The 8,870-nt window shown below is 40.6% G+C and overlaps 4 protein-coding genes across 5 annotated transcripts; 2 read left to right on the forward strand and 2 right to left on the reverse strand.

Annotated features, from left to right (window-relative positions):
* Nucleotides 1-230: 230 nt before the first annotated feature.
* Nucleotides 231-2,152, forward strand: LOC108805254 (uncharacterized). The gene is made up of 5 exons (XM_018577251.2): nucleotides 231-1,225; nucleotides 1,310-1,359; nucleotides 1,430-1,517; nucleotides 1,614-1,730; nucleotides 1,856-2,152. Exons 1-5 carry the CDS (start codon nucleotides 806-808, stop codon nucleotides 1,904-1,906), a joined length of 726 nt encoding a protein of 241 aa, XP_018432753.1. The 5' UTR covers nucleotides 231-805; the 3' UTR covers nucleotides 1,907-2,152.
* On the reverse strand, nucleotides 2,097-2,784 carry LOC108805256 (mavicyanin). Its single transcript, XM_018577252.2, has 2 exons — nucleotides 2,556-2,784; nucleotides 2,097-2,417 (listed from the first exon to the last, which is right to left on the reverse strand). The coding sequence occupies exons 1-2, from the start codon at nucleotides 2,752-2,754 to the stop codon at nucleotides 2,212-2,214; spliced, it is 405 nt and encodes a 134-aa protein (XP_018432754.1). The 5' UTR covers nucleotides 2,755-2,784; the 3' UTR covers nucleotides 2,097-2,211.
* Nucleotides 2,785-2,924: 140 nt separating this feature from the next.
* Nucleotides 2,925-4,513, reverse strand: LOC108805253 (kinase-interacting family protein). Its single transcript, XM_018577250.2, has 3 exons — nucleotides 4,367-4,513; nucleotides 4,100-4,174; nucleotides 2,925-3,941 (listed from the first exon to the last, which is right to left on the reverse strand). The coding sequence occupies exons 1-3, from the start codon at nucleotides 4,458-4,460 to the stop codon at nucleotides 3,055-3,057; spliced, it is 1,056 nt and encodes a 351-aa protein (XP_018432752.1). The 5' UTR covers nucleotides 4,461-4,513; the 3' UTR covers nucleotides 2,925-3,054.
* A 750-nt stretch (nucleotides 4,514-5,263) lies between these two features.
* On the forward strand, nucleotides 5,264-8,870 carry LOC108856944 (putative cyclic nucleotide-gated ion channel 19). 2 transcript variants are annotated; one of them, XM_057010404.1, is made up of 11 exons: nucleotides 5,264-5,916; nucleotides 6,025-6,216; nucleotides 6,282-6,380; nucleotides 6,484-6,621; nucleotides 6,711-6,959; nucleotides 7,049-7,294; nucleotides 7,379-7,524; nucleotides 7,627-7,704; nucleotides 7,792-7,921; nucleotides 8,043-8,289; nucleotides 8,377-8,870. In XM_057010404.1, the coding sequence occupies exons 1-11, from the start codon at nucleotides 5,458-5,460 to the stop codon at nucleotides 8,739-8,741; spliced, it is 2,349 nt and encodes a 782-aa protein (XP_056866384.1). In that variant the 5' UTR covers nucleotides 5,264-5,457; the 3' UTR covers nucleotides 8,742-8,870. The 2 variants fall into 2 exon arrangements, with proteins under 2 accessions (XP_056866384.1, XP_018486353.1); XM_018630851.2 differs by having other exon boundaries at nucleotides 5,273-5,934.

The following is an 8,870-nucleotide window of genomic DNA, read 5'->3' on the forward strand; positions in this document are numbered from 1 at the left end:
AATATACAAAAGTCACCAAAGTGTATTACTTTGAATTGTTGTACAAGCAACGTCAATTGATTTGGTCCATAATGATTGCAACAGTCAGTTTTCTAAATGTCTCATCTAATGATTGCTTCTTATTTTCTACTCCATTGGTTATGTACGATTCAAGGGAGGACTAATTACGTGGATATGTAAATGCTTCCGAGAGGAGCGTGGCTCAAATACCTCTTGTAACTCCGATACTTGAGAAGTTCTTAAGTTTTTTTTCAAGGTGTTTGGTCACAGGTGCAGGAGCTGTGGAGGTAGTGGATTATGTGACTGCTCTTGCTTGTCTTGGCACTGGAGAGTACAAATGCATTATGGGTTTCTGCTTCTTAAACCAACACAATAATATCGATCCACAATTATGATTTGATGATATCTCCTTACCTGCTTTTAGTATATGTTCAGTGATGGATAGTGAGGAGTTTAGTATGTTATATACATGGTTGCTCATGACTCGTATGGTTTTTTTCTTCAGTCTTCATGGTTATCATGTTGCACACGAAGAGAAATTGCCACACCCACATATTGTGTCATCTCAGTCTACTAGTACTTTAGGAAGACACGTTAATGCAACTTGTGTTGCTGTTAGTTTCTATATAATACACACTTCTGAAGTTTCTTGGTTTTGGTTCCATCGGATACCGAATATTCGGTATTTAAACCAAAATTAACCTGACTAAACCGGATTAAATATTCGGTTTGTCTCAGGCGCGCATCTTTAACCGAATAAAAAAACTCTTCTCTCGCCCGCTATACTCTCTCTTTCTTATCCGTTATGGCTTCCGTCGCTTTACCGGCGCTCACCTGCCGGAGCTCATCAGAACCGACGAAGGAGCTCCGCGTCTGCACCAACCGCACCTGCCGGAAACAAGGCTCCTTCCAGATCCTCGAGACGCTAACCTCCCTCGCGCCTCCCCAGCTCCGAGTCAATCCCTGCGGCTGCCTCGGCCGGTGCGGCTCGGGTCCGAACCTCGTCGCTCTACCCCAAGGCCTCTTCCTTCGTCACTGCGCCACGCCTTCTCGAGCTGCTGAGATCCTGTTCACCCTATGCGACGGCGGCCGCGAAGCTTCCTCTTCCTCCTCCTCCTCCTCCGCCGCCGTCGCTGAGGCTCTCGCCGCTTTAGCGTTAACCAACAATGCTCTCTCTCAGATCGAATCTGAAAACTTCGGAGATGCAGAATCACTTCTCACAAAGGTTTATAGAGTGTATGTATATACTTAGTCTCAGATTCACTCTCTCCGTGAGCTTTGACCATGGATTGCGTTTATTGTTTCGCAGGCTTTAGAGATGAAACCATACGGTGGCTTGCATAGAATCTTCAAACACAGGTAAGGAGGGAAGGTACAAATTTTGTTTATCTTGGATACTGTTTTGATTGTTGTAATTTGGGGATTGCAGAGCAGTAGCGAAACTAGGAATGCTTGATTACTCTGGTGCTCTTGAAGATATAAGCCAAGCTCTAGCTTTAGCTCCCAACTATCCTGAGGTGATGATACTCAAGAGATGTGGTGGCTCTTTTGAAGTTCTCTGTGTTCATATTTGTAAGCTTACTGTTTGGTTCTGTTTTTTATATATATATCAGCCCTACGTTTGCCAAGGTGATGTTTACGTTGCACAAGGTCAATATGATCTCGCTGAGAAGTCATACTTGAAATGTTTGGAGATTGATCCTACCCTTCGCAGATCAAAATCATTCAAGGTCCAAAATTTTATTTAGCATTTTAAGCATAGTGGTGTCTTCAGTTTCTTCTTAATCTTATTTGAAACCTATGTTCGAGAGGGGTTTCATACATTGGTTTGGTGTTTTTAAAACTATCCTTGCAGGCGCGGATTGCAAACCTTCAAAAGAAAGCTGTTGAAGCAGATGTATCCTGACATTTGGAGTTGTGTTGGATGGATATAGCTCACTGCATGTCTGTCACTTTAAGGGTAATTTCTTTTGTCTCTGTCAAGACCGTTACAGTAATGTCTCTTTCTTTGGGTAGAGGGGTTTTCAAGAGTTCCAAAGTATGTTGTATAGGTTATTAGTATATTATCAAGTGGTAATGAGATTACCCTTTCTATATTATTCAAGCTCATGATATATAATTATTCAAGTAAATGACATTATTTTTGGTACTAGAGAGAGACGACCCAAACAACAAGCTGCCTATCTTTGAAAATTACTCATCAACAGTAACTCAAGGAGCTACATTAATACTTAGCTTCTGGCCATTCTCACAGTGATCGTACATTGCACAGATGAAACAGTGCTCTCCGACCTCTGACATAATGATCGAGTCGTTGCCTTTGGTGAAGAGAGAGATGTAATTGTCTCTTCCACAGTCTGCGTATGCCGTGGAGTTAACTTGCATAACGTTATGCTGGTCCACGTTGTAGTTGAAAACTGTTGAAGAAGAGAGACAGATTTAGCGAGTATGGGGTTGGTCAAACAACTGATCATATTTTCTTGGAAAATGGTATGGAACAGAGGACTACTAGAGAAGAGTAATAGGAATCCTTGTGTAGGAGTTGGGGAAATTACCTAAGACATCACCGACATGAAATTCTCTTCCCTGCGTCCAGTTGGTATAGTTTGTCATGAGGTCCCAACCAGAGCTGTCGCCAACTGTATGGTTTGTTCCTTCAGATTTTAGCATGAGAGACGATAACGAGCAAATGGCAGAGAATATCATCAAGCTGGAGAACCAGCTTCCCTGCTGAACTGTTATCAGTCTAAGCATTGTTAAAGAGAGTATCTCTTTGCCTTTGTTTTCTCTATTTTTTTCTGAAGCTCAGTCTAGGTTTATAGCAGTAAGCATGTATTGGGTAGGAAGGTCATGACATTGTTGTGTTTGCTAGATTAGTTAAGTCATGTGAACCCTACATTGGTGGATTGAGGAGTCACATATAGTTTGTAGTGTGGAACAAACTGTGCATCAGGACGATGCACTAAATAGCATTAAAACGTAACAAGGCCGTAGAACATACACAGTAATGTATGCATTGTTCATAGTTTACTAATACAACAAAGGATAGATTAATTAGGCAAGTTGAGAAGTGCAGCATGATGGAGCAGCTGATGGGTTAAGGCTGGACTTTGTGAAGAGGTTAATGTTGTTCAGCTTCTTCAACCACTTGAATCCAGTCTTGTCTTCGGTTTTGTTCTCCTTCTTCTTCTTGGTCTTGTACTTATCCAGGCCAAAGCAGCCGGTTGAGACCTTATCATAGACAGGCTCGGAGTTCTGCGATGCCTGAAGTGAATAGATGCGGTTCTGGAGGATGCAGACCTTGTGGAAGTGGTCATCTCTCATCTTAAGCACACACCTAGCGAGCCCAACAGCTTCGTTCTTCATGAACAAGGCCTCAGTGGCTAGCTCTCTGTTCTCCTCCAAGAGAGACGTGACTTTGTATCCAAGATTAGCGTTTTCCTCCATAGCAACTTCCTTCTCCATCTCCAGCAACATGACGAACTTCTTCAACAGCTCTATGGTCTTGGCGGCTTCACAAAACTGCTGCTCCTTGTTGAGTAACTCGTGTTGCAGAATTTCCTTGTCCAAGTTTGCAGCCACGAGTTGGGACACAAGCTCATCGACTTTCTCTGAGACCGCAGCAGGATCTTCCATCTGTTGAAAGGATAAGGTGCTCTCCGAACTTATCTCGCTACCGGAATCAACCTCTGAAACGCAGTCTTCTTCGTCGTGGAGGAGATGATTGGGATGAGAAGCCGTGGGTTTAAGCTGCTGGTTCGGTTTGCTTTGATGAGAACGGCCCAAGAGAGTGACGTAGCCGTTGTAAAGGTCAAGACAAAGGGAGAGAAGGAGAGGTCTTCTCTGGTAAAACCATTCAGCACGTTGAGCAAATGTATCATCATCTCCTTGGCTTTCTTCAAAGGCAGATTCACGCATGAGTTGCATCCGAGCTTCAAGGTCTGTTGTTTCCAATATTTTCAGACACGAAAGTGATGAGAGAGAAAGAAGACAAGCAAAAGAAGAGAGTGAGAGAGAGAAAGTGGGGTCCAACAGTAGTATGCTTTTGTTTTTTGAAAATTTGAAATTGAGGAAAGCTCCAAAAAGAAAGGAACAGTACCGGAGAGAGATGGCAAATGGGGAGGAAGATGAGTCACGACGTCCATGGAACCTTTGCTCTTCATCTTCTTCAAACCTGAAAGATACATGTTCTTGTTAGTTAATTTTATAAAGAAAAAATGTAAATATGCATAGATCCAGAGAAAGAGAGATGATATAGACGTTGATGGCTTTTCCAATAACGTAATAAATGTATAGAAAGAGATCTTACGATCAAGGAGATTATTAATTAAGATTTTTTAGTAGGAAGAAGAAGAAAGATACAAACCTTGAAACAGAGAGAGTGATGAGAGCTGACACGTCTGGTCATTTGCTTCAGTGCAGAGCATATAACAGGCAAAATCCGCCAAAGCAACAAGCATTTGATTTTGTACCACTAATTTGTTAACACGTGGCTAGACATACTTGGATTTAGCCGTTGCGGCCCATTGAATACTATTGGGCTTAAAGGCTTTCATCATTTGAATTTTGAGATTCAAATGGGTAGCAAAAGCAGAAAGAGGGTACTGTAGATAGCATGTGTAGCAGTTGGTGGCGATGAAATTTTAATTTTGAATTCAGATCAGTAATGTCAATTATTGATCTTATGGCAGACTTATATAAACGAATAAATGTCCCTTTTTGAAAAAGGAAAAGTAACACGTTATTAGTATTATCTATTCTACTAAACGAAGAAAAGAAGGCATGATGACCTTCAAGGACCTGACAGGACAAGAGGGTAAGTAAAGACATAAATGTCAGACACGCGACCAGTTTATTCACTCTTAAATTCTTAATTACTTGTTGCGCAAAAATTTTTTTATTAATTATTTGTTATGTCAAAAGTTATATACTTGTTAAAACCTAGTAAACTGCATTGGAAAAAGCTAAACCGTGAGTTGGTGAGAATTCCAGTCTAATTCCTTTTAAAAGTAAGCTCAAATTTGACACTTCCATTCTATTTGTTATATAAAATAGTTACACGATTTAATCATTTAGTAAAGTATAGAAATAAAAATGTGAAAAGTTGAATTAACATAAATTAGGAAACTTCTTGAGGTTTTCCTTCTTCCAACCTTTTTGATTTACTTACTAACTAAACGAAATACTTTTTGAAGTTTCGTCGATGCATACGTGCTCAACAAAAGATCCAGTATGTAAACATTTCATTTTTGTTTTCATTTTGACTCATAAATATTCCTTCAACGTTAGATGTTTTTCTTTTCCTCATAAAACTATATAATATTTCATTCTTGACGGGCTAAACTCCATATACACAAGTCTCTGTCATCATCGCCGTCTTCTTCTTTCTTTCATCGTTTTGTACCTTTTTCCAGCTAACCCTAGGCTCTTTGGGGCACCATCTTCTCGTCCAAGAACATGGCTTCCCCTAACGAGAACGACGAGTTCCCTATTCTTGTTCCAATTCCAGAAGCAAGATCTCGTGCTAACACCAGGGCTTTCAACTCAAGGAACCGTAGCGTTTCCTTCTCTAATTCAACCTACTCCACTAACAGAGTTGACAACTCAATCGTTCCTTTAGGCTACACAGGCCCTCTTCGAACACAGAGAAGACCACCTCCCTCACTGCAAATGAGCGGTCCTCTTTACTCTACTCGTAGACCTGATCACTCTTTCTTCCCTCCCTCTCCTGCTCAACCTCTTGACTCCTCCCTCTCCTCCTCCTCTACCGTTGATGTTCCTTCTGAAGAAGATGAATTCGTCTTGAAAAACGCAAATCTATTGAAATCTGGACAGCTAGGGATGTGTAATGATCCTTACTGTACCACTTGTCCTTCTTACTACAACCGCCAAGCTGCTCAGTTTCACACTTACAGAGTAATTTCTGACTCTAGGGTAAGTTTGCTTTTACTTAGCTTGAGACCCAAGTAAACATTGACAGAAAAAAAAAAGAATCTTTGTTTTCTTTTTTTTTTTATTGTGTAGTTCCACAGTGCACTTTATGATGATGCTAGAGGTTGGGCTAAGCGATTTGCTTCCTCTGTTCGTAGATGCGTACCTAGAATCATGAATCCTCATTCCAAATTTGTCCAAATGTGGACTCGTTTCTTAGCCTTTTCATGCTTGTTGGCTATCTTTATAGATCCTGCCTTTGTTTTCCTCTTATTAATCCGACATGTACGTCTCCTTCTCTTGCTCTATCACTCCCTTGTCTTTTTCATGAGTTGTTGAGACTATTACAGGACAACAAATGCATAGAGATTGATTGGCTTAGGACAAAAGTATTTGTGTCTCTGAGAAGTATGTCGGATCTTATATTCTTCATCAACATTCTGCTTCAGGTTCGTCTCCTTTTTCTCTCGTCTCCTATGTATAGAAACCTTTTTTTTTGGCTTTAATGTGTTTCTTTCTTGTCTGTTATCTTTCTTGTCATATTTATCGCAGTTTCGGTTGGCTTATGTAGCTCCTGAGTCTAGAATAGTTGGTGCTGGCCAGTTAGTTGATCATCCAAGAAAAATTGCTCGCAATTACTTGCGAGGAAAGTTTTTTCTTGACATGTTGATAGTGTTACCTATGCCACAGGTTTGTAGTATTAAGCTTTTGAATAATGTTAACTAGCTCTCGAAGATGATTCTTTTGACCATAAGATATCTCTCTCCTGTGTGTTGCAGATAATGATATTGTCGATGCTACCAGAACACTTAGGCACACCCAGGTCAAAATTCGAGAGGAATAGTATACGTGCCGTATTTCTATTCCAGTACATTCCAAAGCTATATAGGCTTCTTCCACTTATTGCTGGACAAACACCGACAGGGTTCATCTTTGAGTCGGCTTGGGCTAATTTTATTATTAATCTTCTCACCTTCATTCTTGCTGGACATGTTGTTGGTTCTTGCTGGTATCTTGCAGGGCTTCAGGTAAGCGCCTGCCACTTCCTGTAATGTTTTTTCACAATTCCTTTATTGATTATATTTGTATTATGATGTTTGTATTTGTTTCTTTTCAGAGAGTTAAGAGATGCTTGTTACATGCTGGAAATTATACGGTGGAACGTAGGAATCTTATAGACTGTGCTCGTGGGGATATCTATGCACCGGAGCCACTACGAGCTCTATGGAGAGACAGTGACAGTGTCAATGCTTGTTTTCAAGACGGTGGTTTCTCGTATGGGATCTATATGAAGGCAGTTAATCTTACTACTCAACATGATATCTTCACAAGATTCAGTTACTCTCTGTTTTGGGGATTCCAGGTAAACTACGGCTCTGTTAGTTTTTTTTTTAAGTCACTCTTTACTAATGTGAACTTGTCTTTTTTTTTTTTGAATATCTGAAAGCAAATAAGCACACTTGCTGGAAACCAAATGCCAAGTTACTCAGTAGGGGAGGTTTACTTTACAATGGGTATCATTGGTCTAGGGCTTTTGCTTTTTGCTCGGCTTATCGGTAACATGCACAACTTCCTTCAAGCTCTTGATAGAAGGTATAATACACTTCAATAATGTTTCAAGAGAGAAAATACTTATAACAAATGGCGACTCTTTTTTTTTGTTTTGACTGTGATGATGATGATTTATGCTTGCAGGAGGATGGAAATGATGTTGAGACGCCGTGACGTGGAGCAGTGGATGAGCCATAGACTGTTGCCAGAGGATATAAGAAAGTATGTTCACTTCATAGCTTCTTAAACTTTTGCTTATCACTTGAATTGGGCTGAACTAACTCGGTGCTTTTTGTTCAACAAACGCAGGAGAGTGCGAGAGGCTGAGCGGTTCAATTGGGCTGCTACTAGAGGAGTAAACGAGGAACTCCTTTTTGAGAATATGCCTGATGATCTTCAAAGAGATATAAAACGCCATCTCTTCAAGTTTCTCAAGAAGGTAATAAGCATCAGCAGCACAATGAATACATTAATTGCACCATAAATCTCTTTCTGCATAGTGTACTTTCCAGATAGATAATTCTCAACCATAATGTTCTGAACTGTTATTGGTTTAGCAGGTGAGAATATTTTCGTTAATGGATGAATCAATCTTAGATGCCATCCGTGAGAGGCTGAAACAAAGGACGTACATAAGGAGTAGCACGGTGTTGCATCGCAAAGGTCTAGTTGAAAAAATGGTATTCATTGTGAGAGGTGAGATGGAGAGCATTGGAGAAGACGGTTCTGTTCTGCCATTGTCAGAGGGAGACGTTTGTGGTGAAGAACTTCTCACTTGGTGCCTCGAACGCTCTTCTGTAAACCCTGGTACGTACCCTTATGCTAATATCTTTGTGGTCTATATGTTTGAAATTCTCAAAGATTGGAACTGAATAGGTTAATGAAACTTGCCAGATGGGACAAGGATAAAGATGCCGACAAAGGGATTGGTTAGCAACAGAAATGTTAGGTGTGTGACAAATGTGGAGGCGTTTTCGCTGAGTGTAGCAGATCTTGAAGACGTAACAAGCTTGTTCTCAAGATTCCTAAGAAGCCATAAGGTGCAAGGAGCCATAAGGTATGAGTCTCCTTATTGGAGGCTACGAGCAGCAATGCAGATTCAAGTGGCTTGGAGATACCGAAAGAAACGACTTGAGAGGTTATTGTTACAGGATAACAGAGTGATGAAAGAGATGAGTGATGTGCCTAAAGGTTATCGGTTAGGTTGGTCAGGTGTTGTCGAAGGAAGTGGGAAACAACTTACACGTGGAAGCAGCTAAGTGGAGGATAATACTTTATAGTGGACCGTTTTTATTGTGTGCAATGTCGATGGTGTTCCAGTAACGAGATTTCCACTAGAAAAAACGGTAACATAGACCAGCATCAATATAGTGTTTATCAGCATTGAA

Source organism: Raphanus sativus, chromosome 5 (genome assembly GCF_000801105.2).
Source record: "Raphanus sativus cultivar WK10039 chromosome 5, ASM80110v3, whole genome shotgun sequence".
Classification (NCBI taxonomy): domain Eukaryota; kingdom Viridiplantae; phylum Streptophyta; class Magnoliopsida; order Brassicales; family Brassicaceae; genus Raphanus; species Raphanus sativus.

Bases quoted from the DNA above. Each gene is read 5' to 3' on its own strand.
- LOC108856944 (XM_018630851.2), top strand. From the start codon at position 5,458: ATGGCTTCCCCTAACGAGAACGACGAGTTCCCTATTCTTGTTCCAATT. The intron at 6,960-7,048 runs GTAAGCGCCTGC...GTTTCTTTTCAG, and splicing joins GGTATCTTGCAGGGCTTCAG to AGAGTTAAGAGATGCTTGTT. The intron at 7,525-7,626 runs GTATAATACACT...TTATGCTTGCAG, and splicing joins CTTCAAGCTCTTGATAGAAG to GAGGATGGAAATGATGTTGA.
- LOC108805254 (XM_018577251.2), top strand. From the start codon at position 806: ATGGCTTCCGTCGCTTTACCGGCGCTCACCTGCCGGAGCTCATCAGAA. The intron at 1,518-1,613 runs GTGATGATACTC...TATATATATCAG, and splicing joins TAGCTCCCAACTATCCTGAG to CCCTACGTTTGCCAAGGTGA. The intron at 1,731-1,855 runs GTCCAAAATTTT...CTATCCTTGCAG, and splicing joins GCAGATCAAAATCATTCAAG to GCGCGGATTGCAAACCTTCA.
- LOC108805253 (XM_018577250.2), bottom strand. From the start codon at position 4,460: ATGCTTGTTGCTTTGGCGGATTTTGCCTGTTATATGCTCTGCACTGAA. The intron at 4,175-4,366 runs GTTTGTATCTTT...TGTATCTTTCAG, and splicing joins ATCACTCTCTCTGTTTCAAG to GTTTGAAGAAGATGAAGAGC. The intron at 3,942-4,099 runs GTACTGTTCCTT...TGGAAACAACAG, and splicing joins CCATTTGCCATCTCTCTCCG to ACCTTGAAGCTCGGATGCAA.
- LOC108805256 (XM_018577252.2), bottom strand. From the start codon at position 2,754: ATGCTTAGACTGATAACAGTTCAGCAGGGAAGCTGGTTCTCCAGCTTG. The intron at 2,418-2,555 runs GTAATTTCCCCA...CTTCTTCAACAG, and splicing joins TCATGTCGGTGATGTCTTAG to TTTTCAACTACAACGTGGAC.